Source organism: Camelus ferus, chromosome 1 (assembly GCF_009834535.1).
Source record: "Camelus ferus isolate YT-003-E chromosome 1, BCGSAC_Cfer_1.0, whole genome shotgun sequence".
Taxonomy (NCBI): Eukaryota; Metazoa; Chordata; class Mammalia; order Artiodactyla; family Camelidae; genus Camelus; species Camelus ferus.
Window position 1 is genome coordinate 120,782,216 of NC_045696.1, and position 17,964 is coordinate 120,800,179.

The 17,964-nt window shown below is 37.3% G+C and overlaps 1 protein-coding gene across 5 annotated transcripts in view; it reads left to right on the plus strand.

Annotated features, from left to right (window-relative positions):
* The window catches only part of ATP2C1 (ATPase secretory pathway Ca2+ transporting 1), a 123,890-nt gene that overhangs the window by 51,398 nt on the left and 54,528 nt on the right, over positions 1 to 17,964 (plus strand). For all 5 annotated transcript variants that reach the window (XR_004323359.1, XM_014565727.2, XM_014565725.2 and 2 more), the window contains 6 exons: positions 1,546 to 1,656; positions 3,045 to 3,161; positions 5,652 to 5,741; positions 7,791 to 7,826; positions 11,025 to 11,086; positions 11,577 to 11,685. Coding sequence is in view for 4 of the 5 variants with exons in the window: in XM_014565727.2 (XP_014421213.1) it covers positions 1,546 to 1,656; positions 3,045 to 3,161; positions 5,652 to 5,741; positions 7,791 to 7,826; positions 11,025 to 11,086; positions 11,577 to 11,685 (525 nt within the window). In the remaining variant the exon portion in view is untranslated. The remainder of the gene's footprint in view (positions 1 to 1,545; positions 1,657 to 3,044; positions 3,162 to 5,651; positions 5,742 to 7,790; positions 7,827 to 11,024; positions 11,087 to 11,576; positions 11,686 to 17,964) is intronic.

Genomic DNA, 17,964 nt, shown 5'->3' on the forward strand with positions numbered 1-17,964 from the left:
ATGCTTAATAGAATTATTGCAAATCTAGCTTTACTAACTTGATTAGTATTTTAGTTCTGTATTGAGCTCATTATACTACTGAATATGTACATATAAATATTAAATAGTTTGGGGAGAAAATGGTTATTTGCTTATTATTGGTGAGTCAAGTGCTGTATTAATGGATGTAGTCCCCAAATAACTTCAGGCACTGTTTTTCCTCATGTTATATATGAAGAAAGTGAGGGTCGAGAACCTTGGAAATAAGATTTTCTTGATCCCTCTATCACTGCAGGCAGTGTAAACATATTTGATCCCTTTTAATTTTTCTTTATGATCTCACAAGATAAAATAACCATGTCAAGAACAATCATCTGTTTCCAATTTCCTCAGAATTTTGGTTACTAATATTTTCTCATTAAAAGAAAAATACTCTTTTTTTCTTTAAAATACTTAAATATTTAACAATACTTTTTTTCCATAGTTATTTACAATTTTATGGAGTAAGTACAAAGATTTTTTTTAATGGATATAGGCCTCTACAGTGACAGACACTTTAATAATAATAGAAACTTAAATTATTATTATTTTTTGACCTTATTTATTGTTTTAAAGAAGTGTTGCCTCAAAAAAATTTTAGGGAAATATTTTATCCTGAAAATGTTTATTATTCAAGGTTGAGAACATTTCACCTGAGACTTTAAAGATTTGTATCTTGGCAGTAAGATGACCACTTCAGTTTCAGTGTTGTTTAAAAATCAGTGGATGTGTGGCAACTGAAGTGTTTTGTTCTCTGAAGTTTCTGTGGAGCACTTTTGTCTCCCATTCTTTTGCTTTTCCAAAACTTTTTGTCTATAAAGAATCTCACTGTAGAACCTAAGATGAGTATGGATTGGGGATTTATTTCCAGAAGTGTATTAAACACTTTTCTGCAGACAGTTACTTACGAAGCTGCACTGAGAAGGCACCATGGTTTCCACCTTTTCTATGACTTACTCTGCTCTCTCACAGCCCCTGCACTCACCTGTGTGTCCTCCACTGGTCCAGGCTCTCTGGGGAGTAGGTCTGTAAGCCTGACTTTCTGTCATGGTGCTTGGTGCTTCGGTACAGGAGCCTGGTGTCCTTCCTGTAAAGTTGAGAAATGAGCTGATACCAGGAGTAGTTAAGATGGAGGAAGCTTAGCTGTTCTTGTCGTGTTAAACATAATGAGTTCAGAGGATTATGACTGCGTGTAATCACCAGGCTCTGCTAGACAGGACATTTAGCAGGACAGGACATTTTTACTCATTACATTGCTGTAGAAGTAGCATCTTTTATTTAATGTGAAAATTATTTTGTGTTCTGGCTAACACTGGTGACTTAACTTTTGCAATGTGCTTCCTGGGATAGCCAATAGTTAGTGTAAAATTATCTTATTAGGACTAGATACTCATTATTAGTCTGAAAATACTTGTTTTCTAACTGTGAAAACAAGTTTCTGGGAACATTTGGACTTGCATTGTTTTTCTAGACTGCATTAGAATTGTTTGATCTATTCAAATATTTTCCTTTGGTTTTATTCCCTAGGTTGCACGTTTTCAAAAAATTCCTAATACTGAAAATGAGACAATGATTCCTGTATTGACATCAAAAAAAGCAAGTGAATTACCAGTGAGTGAAGTTGCAAGCATTCTCCAAGTAAGTGCTTGGTGGGGAGGAAGGTGGTAGATAGTAAAATAAGTCACATAGACTCTACAGGTAAGTGCCGTCTAATAGAATTTTCTGTGATGAGAGAAATACTCTGTTCTGCACCGTCTAGTGCGGTAGCCACTAGTTAAACATGACGATTGAGTACTTGAAATACAGATAGTTTAGGGGAGGAACTGAATTTAATTTGTATTCATGAACATTTAAATAGCTGCATGTGGCTGATTGGTTGGTGCAGCTCTAGATTAATAGCATTGCTCGCACTGCTAGTGCTCATGAGCCTTTGTGTTAGGAAAGAAATCAGTTATTTATATAAGTAGAGTTAGTTTATCTTTGTTTTCTAAAGTAAAGTAAAAGCCAGGTACAAGTTCAGAACTGCAAATAAACCTTGCTTATGTAATTTAATCCCTTCCTAGTTTTAAAAAGCACAATCTAATGAAACATGAAGAAAAGAATATTTTTTATTTTTCCTTCAGAACTCACATATATTAACGATGGCATTAAACACATTGGATGTCCTTTTTTTTGAGGCTCTTTGCGGGAGGGTTGTATTTATGTTCTGTTTTAAAACCATTAACTTTAAATATACTTAATTGTTGCAAGATTCTGTTATTGAACTCTGTTATAAAGCTTTTGGCCACATAAACTAATTTTTTTAGAGATGCATGTAATTTCATTCTTTAATGGTAGTTAAAATAATAAGTCATGAGAGACAGTGACTAAAGAATGTAGGTGGTGTTCACAAAACAGAAACTGTCCCAAGAACCAGTTCATCCTAACTTCATTATTTTGAGTAATTTAGGAACCACAGATTTTTTGCCTGGCATAATAATACAGCCCAAGAGCAAATGGTAATACCAATCTCAGAGAACAAGAAAGATACAGATATTTTGGAGAAACTAAGTTTAGAAAACAGCAGAACAACAGTGAAAACAAAGAAAACTAGTTAAAATGTACTGATATTTTGCTTTCTATACTGTCATGTTGCTGGTTTGTGTTATTCCTCTGTCCCTGTAGAAAATCTTTTTTTTTTAATTAAACTATCTTGTTGCTTACATTAAAAAAAATTATTGAGGTGTAATTTACATAAAATTTAGTGTACCCATATTAAATGTACAGCTTCTATTTTGACAAATGTAACCATTACCACAACTAAGGTACAGAAAATTGTCATCACTCCAAAAGTCTCCACATGTTTCTTTGCAGTGAGCCCTCCCAGGGCCTCTGGCCCCAGGCAGCCACTGATGTGCTGCTCTCACCCTGGAGTGGTTTGACTGCTGTAGAAGTTCCTGTAAATGTGATTGTACAATGTGTACTTTTTTTTTCCTTTTTGTTCTCTGCTAACGTTTTCAGTAACTTTTATTTGTAAAATCTAATAGGCTGATCTTCAGAATGGTCTAAACAAATGTGAAGTAAGTCACAGGCGAGCCTTCCATGGCTGGAATGAGTTTGATATCAGTGAGGATGAGCCCCTGTGGAAGAAGTATATTTCTCAGGTGAGATGTCTTTATTTCCTCCTGCTGTGTATTTTACATGTGTTTTTGTTAATGTGGGTGTTTATTACTTTTGTGAAGTTATTTATGGAGAAAGAAAGTAATTTTTAAAAAGTATTTCTTACCTAAATTTTTTTGTTTGTTAGAATTTACTGTCAGGTTGGAATTTCTGTAAATTTTAGTGTTTGAATCTTTAAGGGCTTGTGGATGTATCACTTGGATGTGGTGTAGTTTCCTTTGCAGGCGTCTAACTTACACAATTTTAATTATAGGAATGATATTATTTTTTAAAGTAATATAGCTAGCTTAGAAAATTAGTAGAAGTAAGTTAGGTACTTTGAATCCAGACTGCCTGGGTACAAGTCCCACCTTTCTTTCTTACTAACTGTGTGCTCTTTATTGTCCTCTGAGCCTTATCTGTAAAAGGGGGTTAATAATCTTAGAAGATTTAAGCTATCAATAGATGATACCTATTTTTAATTGTATTTCATCAATATCCTAGTCTTTTCAGAAAGATTTACTGTAGGATTTTTCTTATCTTGATAATAAGTATGTTAATGTGAAAAGCTGTAAGGACTCCTTCAGTTAGTTTTCAACTTGTAGAGCTAGTTTTCTAGACAAATAAATTCTTTTTAGTAAAGAAACTTTCTAATGCCTTCTAACCTGCAGGTTCTTTTTCAAAAAAGACTTGTGTTTAACTTTTCTGAAGGGTTTTGCCTGTTAATGAGCCAGAATTTACCAGTTTTAACTTTATTAAATGAGTTTTTTTTAAGTAGAAAAATAGAGTTGTTAAAGAAGAACCTTGTATCTGTCTTGTTTTCATGGAATATTTTATATGCATATCTGTGTTCTCATATTTACCAGATTTCTACATTACCTAAAATTTCAAAAGGTTTACTCTGGATTTACAAATTACAGTGATTTGATTTACACTAGGCAGGGTGACTTAATATTTTGCTTTCTTGATTCTGTTTCATAGCTAGAGTACCTGAGTCATGGGTTGCTGTGAGAATGAAATGAAACAGTGCCTGTAACGCAGTTAAGCTAGCACAGCAGTAATTGACAGTAAATACCAAGTGTTAGTCACAGAGCGCTGGGCGACTCTTCCCCCCTGCAGAGAACACTGGACTTGTTGATCTGCAGACACATGTCTGGGACGTGGTCATCTGTCAGGAGGGGTTCTCAGCATCGTGGGGCAGCTCCTTTAGGGGAAGTAAAATGATCACGGGCCTTGCTCACAGGCTGTGGTGGTAACAGCTCACCTTTGCGGGTTTTATAGTTTACTTTAATACACGTTCTTAGTTAATCTTTAGCACGGATTTTGGTACAAGGTACCATTGTAGACAAAGAACCTCCAGGGCTTAAAAACATGCAGGCCACATGCCAGTCGAGCTGGATTCAAACCCGGGTACCCTGACTCAGTCATATGCGTGGTTTGTCAGCCCTGAACCGTGTTGCAGTTGTGGTTTTATTCTGCTCTTGCAGTGACTTTCAATCCTCTGTGCGTTAGAGTCACTTGGGGAGCGCTTTAAACGTGCTGAAGGCTGGGCCCTGTGCCCAGAGATGCTAATTTAGTTGCTCTGGTGTGAACCTGGGCATTTGTTAGAAGTTTTTCACAAGATTCTGATGCAAGCAGAGCTGCACCCCTACTAAAGCAAGTAGGAGTGGTGCCTTCTAACATCACAGTTACCATGCCTGGGGGCTGGGGCTCTCTGTTGGGATGCATGCTTTGCAAAGTTGCTTTGCAGTTTTGACAGCAGTTGGCACCATTTCATCAGAGGAAGACATTCTGGCAACAGAGCTCTAAAGTTTAAGGAGTAGGATGTCCCACTGGAAGATCTGGGGTGGCTTGATGCTTGGTCACGTAAGGGCTGCCTGATTGAGTTGCTGCTGTGGTTTTGTTTCTTTGGATGCTTTTCCCTCTGCTAGGTAGGGATCAGAAAAACCAATGCTGGGAAGATCTTCTGCTTCTCCTGTGGGGAGGATCTTACTGTATGCTCTTAACCCCCAGGGGGTTGTTCTGTGGTACGTGGGTCAACCGCACAATTGTTGTCTACACCAGTTTACTTAGAATAGGAACGCTGAGGGATGTTTGAATTTCGTAGCTTAGGTATTCTACCCAATGTGTAGCCTAAATCTTTAGCTTAAAAATCATTTTCCATTTATTCTAACCCCAGTGGAAATTCAGAACAGCTTTATTTATTAAATTAATATACTAAAAAGACATGTGAACTATAAGGAATTGGTAAATTGTTAGTTTTAAGTATTAATATTTAACTTTCTTTTTTTCCTGAAAAGGAGCTGTTAAGAGATGGTGGCTTGTAACAAACTTTTTTTTTGTCAATTGAAGACATATAAAAATAAACCAAATGTAGATTCTTGTTGAATTTCCTAATCATGCTCTGATAGTTTACTTTTTTAAGCTTCTGCTGTGATAGAACCCAACTGTTGTTCATACAAAACTGTTGAATTGCTGTTTGTTTTCCCTTTCAGTTTAAAAACCCCCTTATTATGCTGCTTCTGGCGTCTGCAGTCATCAGTGTTTTAATGCATCAGTTTGATGATGCCGTCAGTATCACTGTGGTAAGAAAATGTATATGTATTTTTAAACTGTTAGTTAATCATATAAATTAGGATTGACTTTCATTTTAGAAAATGAATTGAGAAATGCCTGAATGTTTCTTCTGGTTTTTTGGCTAAAATCCAAATTCTGGTTTTAGTTGCAGTGATCTCAGGTAACATTCAAGGGTCTGTGATTGGCATGCCTGAGAGTTATTTACCAATCTGATAATTTCACAGATATGAAATATTTTATAATAATTTTCCATTTAATATTCAGTTTATCTTAATTTACAGTTGAGAATATCTTTTCACTACTTGTGAACTGAAGTCTGAAGTACTTGAAATTAAAAATATTACTTAACAATGCACACTACATTTACTATGTAAGATTTTATTCCTTCCAGCTAGGTTATTCTGGCTTTCAATAAAGATTCCTCATCTTTTTTTCTTTTTTCTTGCCCCCCCATTTCATTGTAGTATAAAAATTTGTAGCAAGTACAAGCATTGATTAGAGCAAGTTTGTTATGCTTAAGAACACAGCAGAAATGAATACAGAGCTGTGGTTCTCGAGCTCTTGCTTGTGGACACCAGCAGTCTCTGAGACCCTTTCAGGGAGCATGTGAGAATCACAGATATTTTCATCATGCTAAAACGTTATTTGTATTTTTGATAACAGACATTTGCATCAATGGCGTAAAAGTGATGGAGGCTTGAATCAAAATAATGGCACCAAACTGCCTAGTAGTCGTTGTTTTCTTCCGTTGTTTTTCTTAGCAGTGTTTTTGATAAAACAGGAAAAATTAATTTCATTAAATCTTGATCCTTAAGTACCTTCCTTTTTAATGTTCTGGGGATTAAATGGGAAGTACGCATCAAGGACTCTTGTCTTTTGAAATGTGGTGATTGTCTCAAGGAGCGGCCATGTGGCGAGCTGAACTAGCCTTTTACTTGAAAGAATGACTGATAGACAAACTGTGGTTATTAAAGCCTGGATAACTGGCACATTTTTGTTTGAAAGTGAATGAAATGAGCCTGTCACTACAAGAAAAACAACTGACAGAATTTGTTGCTGATGGTAAAATTCAAGCTTTAAAATGATTAGAATTTTGCCAAAGGTTAATGCATTATTTTATACTGAATAACTTCCCAGTATTTAAGACTTTATTCTAATGAGATCAGCAGTGATTTCAGTGAATCTGTTTTTTTTAATTATCAGGAAATGTATCAACATTTGAAAGATTCGAATAACCAAGTGAAGCAGTCTTTTCTGAATAACCAGAGTGCATGATGATACAAAGTATTCAGTGATAAAAGATCCATTCAAAATGCAGAAGAGATCAATAAATTTTGATATAATGGATTATGAAAAGTTCATTGATATAGTTTTAGATTCTACATTGTGAATTACTTTTAAAGTAGCTAACAGTTGTCTAATTTTGGTGTAGAAGCTGTGAATGATATCCACAGTCATCTGAAAAGGCTTTTTAAAATACTCTTCCCTTTTCCAGTAATATCTGTATGAGGCTGAGTGTTCTTTGTATACTTTAGCCTAATCAACATATTGCAGTAGATGTGAATACAGAAGCAGATATGAGAATCCAGCTTTTTATTAAAGCAGACATTAAAGATGGAAAAATGAAAACCCTGCCACTATTCTCAAAATTTTTTTGCATGAAAAAAATTTTTCCTAAAAAATGTATGCGCTACATCTAATGGGCTTATTATTTATTTAGATGAATTAATAAGTAGAAGTTAAATTGAACAATTGAGAAAGTACTTTGTATGGTAAATATCAGTGACTATAACCCACATAAGCAAAAGCTGGTCCTCAGTTTGCACGTAAAGAGGCCCTGAGATCAGAACACTTGAGGAGCTGTTCTCAGGGAGGCAGGCGCCTCCGCGGTCGATGTCTCCCCCACGTGCTGCGAGGCAGAGTTGTGATTCCTTCTCCAGCCGATCTCGGTGCTGAGTGTCTGGTGTCTTGGGGCTGAAGAGAGAAATAACGTGGTTAGTAGTTGTTTCAGAGGCTGCAGTGTCTGATTTAAAAGGTGGTTTCTCTGTCCTGTTTAGGCAATACTCATCGTCGTCACGGTTGCCTTTGTTCAGGTAAGTAGCCTATTTTGCCAACATAAAAGTGATATTTTAGTTCATTGCTTAAAAAATTAAGGTGGCTTATGTTGAAATGTTTGGGAGGATGGTTATAGTGGTCAGAACAATTTATTCTTTGTTTTTGAAATAATTTCAGAAATAACAACTCTCCAGGGAAGTTTGTGGGACTACCTTGACTTTGGTTTGGGTAGTGGCATGAAGGAAATCTAGCTTTTTATTTGATGGTGTTAAAGATAGCTGAAGCAGATGAACACAAAAAGTACAGTGATAGAAATAAAATCCAGCAATAGGTTTTTAAATTTTTTCCAGTTAAAAAATTGGGCCAGGGTTCAAATACCTCACTCCTCCAGGGAAGGGGTGTTATGATCTGGATCAAACTCCCTATTCTGCATAGACGTTGAAACAGTAAATAACATATATGAAAATACATTAAAATTAATGTGAATAATGTAGAGATAATATGTGGATTCTGTTGACAAGTATAGGCATAAATAAAAACATAGGCTTTGTGTCATGTTTAAATATATGATAACTTCTGCAGATGTTAGGGAAATGTTGGCTGGTCCCATTTTATTAGCTAAAAGTTTTAAAACATGATTAATAAGACTAGAAAGATTGTTCTAAAAACAAAAAAGACTAGAAGCATTATTCTAGTTTATGAGGAAAATGTAATATGTCATATGATCCTGGAGTTCATGTTGTTTTGAATCTTAAGACTATATTTGATGTGACCATGGTTATTTTCACATCTATGATGTATTCATTGGGTGTTTCCTGTCATTATCCAGGCCTCCTATAGTAATCTCTAACTTAGTAAGATACTTGTTTTATAGTAACCCAGTTAGAATCAGATTATCTGCAGCAAGTTTGTGAGTTCCATTAGTATACCATCAGGGATCCTGTTTCTAGGGAACCCTCTTGTTTAGAGCAGATAGAAGTTGCCTTACGGCTGGTGGAGGGGTGAGTTTAGCAGAAGTCATTCCAGGCGGGCATCATTCAACATAGCTGTTCATTTGGTCATGTGGGTGGTACAGCCCACTGGACCAGTAACTGGAGCCTCTCACATCTTTAATGATGCTACAGATGTATGCAGTGGCTTTCTTCAGGGTCCCTCCAGTATTGTCCCTGTGTATAGACCTTAGTAGCTTGTTCTTTTGGTAAATAGCCCTACCCTCAAAAAATTATACAAAGTTGCTATTTTAACATACTCAGTGGAATTTTCCCAAAGACAGTGTGTTGTATAATATACCTTAAATGCAGTGACTGAAACCATCTGGCACATATCTTTATAATAGGTTCATTTGAAGGAAAACTTAAGAATCAAAACATTTATGAAATGCCCAGTTTCAGATTGGTAGGTCTGGCTTCTTATGCAGATGTGAGCCTTTTCCCCAGATACGTTTATGAAACCAACAAAATATTCTATAAACAGCAATTAAAAACACTCTCTAAAAGGATCCTATTTGCTGTCAGTTGAACATACCATAATGACTGGTCAAAAAACTCTCTCAAAAATCTATCAGAAAGTCTTAATTCTTCATCATTATTTATATTTGTGTTTTTACCTGTGTTTTAGGCAGAGAGTGCTTTTCATATTCTTTTACGATTTACGTCTGTCTTTCCCCCTCTTCCTGAGCTCCATGCCTCATCCCATTGTACACCCTTGCAGCCTTAAAAATAGCTAATTGTTCTATTTAGTCACATATTGATGCCACCTTACAATGAATTTAAGATTTAACTTTTAGGTGTTTATTTGAGATGGCTGTGAAGTTTTTGATGGTGTATTGAAGGATCATTTTGATGTAGAGGTATCTTTGTAGTTATAGGGAGTAAGGGCTAAGAAGTCTGAAGAGGGAGGTTCAGCCTTCCTCTCCCTCTTCAGTTTGGGCAGATACTGTCATTTAGTACTAGGATCTAGGATTGGTGAGTGTTTCCTAGCTTTTTACAGAATTTGGGGGGAAAACTTCCAAATTCCTTAATACACTTGGTGTGGTTGGGGGAGGGGTGTCTTATAATTTTTTTTTTAAATTGAAATATACTTGGCATACACTGTTGTTAGTTCTGGGCACACTACACAGTGATTTGATCCTAGCATGAGTTAGGAAATGGTCACTGTGATAAGTCTAGTGACCACCCATCCCCATACAAAGTTATTACAATATTATTGACCATATTCCTTGGCTGTGTATTGCACTGGAGGTCTTGTGATTTTTATATTTACAGATTTACATTATTCTCACATTTGTTCCTCTTGCCTAAGTAAAGACTGATTTAGTTCTAAGTTATTCTTATACAGCTTTGCATTTTCTATTGAAAAAGTTTGTGGTGGGTGTGAAATTTTGGTTAGTACTAGCACTGCGGTCATTTCAAGACACTCCGCGACTTTCACTCCCACTGCTCTCCCTGATCCTTCTCCCCTTTAACCTTAGATCCAAAGATGGGTTGCTTAGTGCAGACATGAGACAGAAGTAGCAGTGATGTTGAGTGCAGCAAGACTGCCACGAACATGTGGACCAAATAGTACAGTGAGGCGGAGGGTGTCTCTGGCCCTCAGCCATGATTGTATAGATGGAGGAAGGCTGGAGCGTCAGAGTCAGGGCTCCTGAGCCTCTCCCCCTTTGGGTAATTCAGAGTCCTGGGGAAGGTGTCTGTAAAGTTGGGCCTTGATACCTCACTCCTTGTTGATTGCATGTTCTTTCCCGGAAAACTTAGTCCTTAAACCTGTACAGTTACCAGGGGCTCAAATCCTCAGAGCAAATGTTTGCAGTTAATTGTCTTTGACTTCTTTGGTCGTTAAACACTAAAAGTAAAACTGTCTTAGTTATGAGGCTCAATAGTCTTAACTTTTAATGACTGAAAATTACATACTCTTTGGACATACTAATCACTTTTCTTCATTTTCTTGTAAATAACTTGACCATAGGCTTGCACGTTGAATGTTAAAGTATAAAATTGGGAATACTTAATTATTAAAATTGGTGACTATAATTTAATATTATTTAAGAAGGGACAAGCTTTTATATGTAGGAATATAAGTGCAAGTAAAGGAAAAGATAAAAATCGGGGGAAATTTTAAAATAATGATTGAGGTCAATTTTTAATTAAGTCTAACATGGCAACATGGCAAATGTTCTTAATGGACATACTTGTGTTTCTTTATAAATGTTTTTCTTAATATTCTTTTCTTTTTAATAGGAGTACCGTTCAGAAAAATCTCTTGAAGAACTGAGTAAACTTATGCCACCAGAATGCCATTGGTATGATCTTTGTTTTTGATGTGGATTTCTGCTCTTGAAAGTAGAAATTGGATGTGACTAGTACAGTGTACATTGTGGCCCCAGATTTGTCTCAACATAAACTGTTAATTTGATGTGAAAAATTCACGCTGTATTCAGTGTAGCAAGCTGTACTGTTAACACTTTAACATTAGTTCTAATTTTGAGATTCTTGAGATGTGGATTTATTCAACAGACTTCTTGTGTGCAACTGTGATTCAGAAGGCTTTTATAGTTTTCACATTTTACATTTGAACATTTTCCCAGTGCCTTTTTTTTTAATCATTTGAGCATCTTAATCACCAGGAGCATAAATATAAATCTTTTCTTGTTTTTTTGTATTTAACTTATCTCCCTATAAGTAGTGATAATACGGTATATTTTCCCTCAGGCAAGCCCACTGGAAGGAATTTTTTAAAATAAGTGGCACGACTTTCTTTTTTCAGCTGTGGTTGTTTGTTTCACGTTACAGTGTGCGTGAAGGAAAATTGGAACACACCCTTGCGCGAGACTTGGTTCCAGGTGATACAGTTTGCCTTTCTGTTGGGGACAGAGTTCCTGCTGACTTACGTCTGTTTGAGGTGAGTTTGGCCGCTGTAACAGAATAACACAGAAATGCATTTGTCACCGTCCTGGAGGCTGGGATGTCCAGGGCACCCACAGGGTCACATCCTGGTGGGAACCCTCTTCCAGGTTCACAGCTGGTGTCTTCTCTCTGCACCCTCATGTGGTAGAGGGCTGGAGGACCCCGTGGGGCTGTTTTATGAGAACACTCACCATTCATGAGGGCTCCCCCGTTATGACCTGAGCGCTCCTGAAAGGTCCAACTGCTAATACCATCCCCTTGGGGGTAAGGATCTCAGCACGTGGATTTGGAGTGGCACAGACATTCAGACCATAGCTTTTGGTGATGTTTGTCAGAAGTGAAAGAACTTGGATGTAGATTATAGGACGGGCATTAATTGTTCTACGGATTAACATATAGTTAATTTGAACATTTGGTTTTCTAGTTTAAAAAGTGACATACATAAACATGTTTTTTTTTAACCTTAAAATATATTTGTCTTTCCCATGAAGTCTTTTGAGGTGTTGGTTTAGTGAATGAGCAGATATTTATGGAGATGAGTGTTAGGCTTTGTGGGAGACGCAGAGATGATGTGGCAGAGTTCTTGCCCTCAGGGAATGGGCTGTTGGTGGACAGAGATCACTCACCGCAAATACAAAGGGTGGAGTATGAAAATTCGGAGAAGGGCGTGATTACTTGAGGGAGTCAGAGAATGTCTCAGACAACATTGCTTGGTGGGGACAGTCGAAGGGCAGTCCTGGACGGAGACAGAGCAACAGCTGCACCTAGATCACTGTCAGTGTTCTCGTGTGCTGTGCTGAGCTCGGGTGTGTTAAAGGTAGCAAGTGTGGTGGACCCAGAATCGGGGGGCCTTGCATATGAAGCTCCACTTCAGACTTTGTTGATTAGAATTTAGCCTTGAAGTTCACGTGCAGCTAGCAAGTGATGTGACCTGTAATCTTGCCACAATGCACAGAATACATCGAAGGGCTGGAAGACAGAGTTAGGCACCCAGTGTAAGAAGCCCTCCCAGCACATTAGCAGGCTGGTCACCTCCTGTGGGAATTGATAGGCTGTCACTAACACTTGTGGACCTTCTAGTCTGTGAGCAGTTTGTGCGTCCCAAACCTGAGTGTTCTCATGGTGAGGTTATGGAAAGCCTGGAAAACATTTTGAATTATAATAAGAACAAACTTCATTTAATCTTAAATAAAGGCTTTTCTTCAAGTACTTAAAATTTATCCTTAGAAAGTTATCAGATTGCTTTAATCGTTGAATAGAAATAATTGATAATACAGCAGGTACTGGGAATGTTACTAATTTTACTTTATTACCTTCTTTATCCCCTTAGAAGTTCTTTTTACATCTTTTTTACTCATTTCTTCTCCCTTCTTCCTGTCCTGAATATTTAGTTTACAACAAGCCCTTGGGATTCTTCTTCCCTAGAGATGAGGCAGGCCTGTCACCTGATACACATCATCTTCCCCTCCCCCAAAGAAACCAAGTTTGAGTTCATGAAGTTTTTGTCATCATTTATTCTGGAGTGCTTCACTTCTCATTCAGAAGCAGACCTTGTCAGTGGGATAGAAGAGGATGTTTCCCACTGTTTGAACAACTTGAGCAGTTTGATGACATGGAAACTTCAAAACACCATTTAGCTTGGTAGAGTATTTGGGGGTTTTCATTTAAACAAGGGTTAACTGATCTGAGAATTAATTACCTCAGTTCACATGCAGGTAGGAAAATACCTTGTGAGAGTATGGATTAGTGCATGTTCTGTCCATTTAGCACATGTATATTGAAGACTTGCTGTGAGTTCAGTAAGAGGGATTTTTTTGACCTTTTAAAGCTTGATGCTATAAAAATTAGAAGCATTTGCTTCGTGAAGTGATTTCTTAGTTGTTATTGTTTCGCACTACTTGTTAACTGTTCAGACACTTCATCAGCATGTTCAGTTTGACAGTGCTGTGCTTAGGTGGATCTTGTTCTTGTGAATCCATTTTACTTACAAAGTTGAACATCTTTGATTTTTCTCTATCACTTTTCTGCCCTACTTGTTCCACCTGCTACCTTGTACCACAAGCAGGTTTTTGCAGCAACTTTGACAGTAGATTGAGGCAACTTTCCTAAAAGATTTGAGCCTTTCATGCTGCTTCTAGATTTAAATGTACTGACTGAAGGCATAATAAAGCTGATAAGGTCAATTTTTCTTGACACAGAGGTTAATTAGCTTTTGGAATTCAGTTGACGGAGTGTTGTCTGCTGAATTTGGCTGTGGTGAATGATGGTGCAAGACTGGCTGGTCATTTGGTGTTCCTGCATGAAACAGACTCTTCATTCGGGTATAGACGAAACAGAAAACGCCTCAGTTAGCCTATTACTAATTCCTCACAGATACAGCACGGCTTCTGCAGAATAGTTCTCATCCTGTGGACTTGGCCCAAGGCCAGGGTTGCCACTTTAGCACTGTCATGTTGCAACCCTAGGGTTTCCATAATAATTTCAGTGGCTCAGATTTTGGCTGTAAATCTTGCCTGGGCCTTTAGTGGCGCCTTGTCAGCATGATCAGTGACCTGACTGCTACACAACTTTTATCTGGTATTTTCTCACTGTCAGAAATACCTTAAGTCAATTCAGGCTGCTATAATAAAACACCACAGAATGGGCGGCTTAAACAACAGACATTTATTTCTTATGATTTTAGGGGCTGGGAAGTCCACAGTCAAAGTCTGGCAGAATTCAGGTTTTAGTTAGTACTGTCTTCGTGGCTTGCAGGCTTCTTGCTACATCTTCACATAGTAGAGAGTGATCCCTCGTTCTTCCTCTTAGAAAGGCACTAATCCCTTAAGAGAGCCCTCCCCCCCCCCGACCTTATCTATCCCTAATTACCTCCTGAGGCCCCATCTCGAATTATCAACATGTCACATTGGAGATCAGGGCTTCAGCATGAATTTTAGGGAGACACAATTCAGTCCATAGCAGGCTGAGACTGTTATTTGTAAAAGACCTTTTAAAGAAGATCAATGTTGATAACTTAAGGAATTCTGTGTTTTGTTTTCTTGTCTGAGTCAGTTTTCCATAGCCAAGGAATGAACCAGTATGTATTGACAATAACCATACTAGCTTAGGAACCTTAGAATTACTGGTGGAGCCGGGACAGTAAAACTTAGAGGAATTAAGCTGTGGGCATGCTTTCCAGTTTTTTCCTAAAAGTTTTTATTTTAGTTTTTAATAGTATTTGGGAAGAGGCACTTGCCAATTAATTGGTGGTAGCCAGTGGATTGCTTGGACAACAGCTTCAGATGAAGCAGTCTTACAGGCTGTGTATACTTGCATAATAGTGCATTTTGCCTTTTTGGAAACATATTTTCCAGAAAGTTCCAGGTAAAGTCTATATCAACATTTGAACAAAGATTTCTTTGTAAGAGAAAACAATGAAAGAGTCAGGAAAAGAGGATTACTTTTTTCTGTTGAAAATCTTTTACCTCTTTCAGCTAGAATTTTCTACCTAAGCCCTAAGCATTGCCTGAAATGTAGCAAGATTTTCTGTCATTTGGAGTTCTGAATTAGTTCTGTTGACACTTTTTTTTGTGTGGCTCATGTGCTTAGTGTTAACCCATGCCATTCTCTGAAATTGTCTTCAAGATCTGTACCAGGGTACAATTGCCATCTATTTTTTTCTTTCCAAGTCCAACTTTTGATTTGATGATTTTCTAAATGTATCACATTTCTTTTAGAGAACAACCACTGATGTGGTTGAGAACCAGGAAGCCATTTTTAGGATACTAGATTATCAGACCTTTTAAATCTGGGCAACAAGATTGTTTCTACTAGGAGTCAAGGTCTTACTGGGGCCAAGCTAACCCTTTTTACTTCAGGAGTCCATGTACTTGTTACAGGATAGTAGTTTGGCTCAGTGAGTAGTTTTTGTGTCTTTAGGGTTATTCCTTCCTGTCCTTAGTTCCCAGGGCAAGTACAAACCGAAGATAGTGAGTGTGACTGAACAGGCTCAGATCTACTTTGGCTGCCTACCAACTGAAGGAGTCAGAGGTCGTCTCTGAGGGATGCTCATGTAGCCATTATTTCCCTTTTTGTAAGACACACTTCCTTGCATGCTCTTGTTAGTCACTATCAACAGGCAGCTTCCTCGGTGTTGGGTAACTCTGTGGTGGAGGTGTCTTTTCTGTGTCGGAGCATTCTGACTTCCTGAGCTACAAAATATATTTTCCATTTACTCAGTTAAAAACTTGATCATCTGACAAAACTCAGAGTCTGATTTGGTTTGCCGCACTTTTTCAAAATAGATTTTTTTCAAACATTTGCTTACATATAGGCGTGTGGTGATGTTTTAAATGATAATGAAGCTAATTCAGTCAAAATGTAATCCCTCTCTTTGGAAATCAGTCTGTGTTATGAAGTCATCTTATCCATTTAGTAAATATTTGAGTACTGTGTGTAAAATAGTGTACCAGGCTTTAAGGCTAGGAAGTAGAAAATAGTTTTGTGTCCTTTCTGCTGGGAGACACCAACTTGCAGAGTAATTCAAAGAATAAAATGTGTCTTCTTATGAAATGAATTGACCATTAGGCAAGCCACATACTATTTTCAGGCCTTAGTTTTCTTAGTGTCACGTAGAGTTGCCCCAGGGCAGTGTGTCCTAACTTTTAATATGCATAGGAGTCACCTGGGTTCTGTTTTGGCAGGTCAGGTTGGGCTGAGATTCTGCATTCCTAACTAGCTCTTAGTGTATGCCAGAAGTACTGGTACATCCACATATAAAAGTCTTTTTTGAAAACAGCTTTATTGAGATGTAATTCACATTCCAAGCAGTTTACCCATTTAAAATGTACCATTCGGTGGTTTTCAGAGTTGGGCAACCATTACCACAGTCTGACTGTAGAGTGTTCTCATCACTCCCCAAAGAAGCCCCTTACCTTCTAGCATTCACTCTGTTCCTTGCCTGCCCAGAGCCTGGCAGCCACGAATCTGCTTGTTCTGTCCTGTGCATGTGCCTCTTCGGGACATTTCATATAAATACAATTATACTCTGTAGTCTTGTATGTCTGGTCTCTTTCAGTTAACAGGGTTTTCAAGGTTCATCCATGGTGTGGCGCGGATCAGCTCTTGTTACTTTTTATGTCAAGCGATATTCTGTTGTATGACTATCCTCCACAAGTGTGAATCCATTTACCTTTAAAGAATTACTGGTAGAGAAAGACTTTCTTAATGCCATTTTACCATTTGTTTTCTATATGTGTTATATTTGTTATGTTTCTGAATTCCTTCACTCTCCCTTTTTTTGTGTTTGATGCATTTTTAAGTATACTTTGGTTAACTCCTCATTTCCTTTTTTCTATGTTTTTCACTTGTTTTCTTAGTGCTTATGATGGGGATTACAGGTGAGGAAACATTCTAAATTTGTAACAATGTGGTTTGAATTGATGCCACCTTCAAAAGCATACAGAAACTTTGCTCCTATGCACCTACTTTTTCACCACCTTCATGTTGTTGTCACAAAATACATCTTATATACATTGTGTGCCTATTAACATAGACTTGTTAAGTGTTTTCTATATTTTTCTTTTAATTTAAAATAGAGGCGTTACAAACAAAAAACAGTAATGCTGGCATTTATATTTACCTATGGTTACTTTTATTGGAAATTAATTAATTAACTTACTTACATACACAGTATTCTTTGTTGTAAATTCCAGACATCTAATTGAATTTCAGGGAATACTTTCATTGATTATTTTTTTAATTGAAGTAAAATTGGTAGATGATATTATATGTTTCAGGTTTGCATCATTAGAATTTGACATCTGTATACACTGCAAAATGATCATCACTGAATTCTGGTTACCATCTGTCACCATACAGTTGACCCTTTTCACCCATCCCTAAACCCCCATTCTCTCTGATAACCACCTGTCTGTTCTCTGTATCTAGGAGTTCTTTGCTTTGTTTTTTCTTTTACTCCACATATGAATGAAATCATATGCTATTTGTCTTTTTCTGATCTATTTCACTTAATACTCTCAAAGACCATCCGTATTGTCACAAATAGCACAATTTCAATCTTTTTTATGGCTGAGTGCTATTCCATTGTGTGTGTGTGTGTGTGTGTGTGTAACACATCATCTTTATTTATCCATCATTGGACACTTAAGTTGTCTCCATATCTTGGCTTTGTGAATGATGATTCAGTGAACACATATAGGTGCATATATCTTTTCATACTTGTGTTTTTGTATTCTTTGGATAAATAACCAGAAATGGAATAGCAGGGTCATAT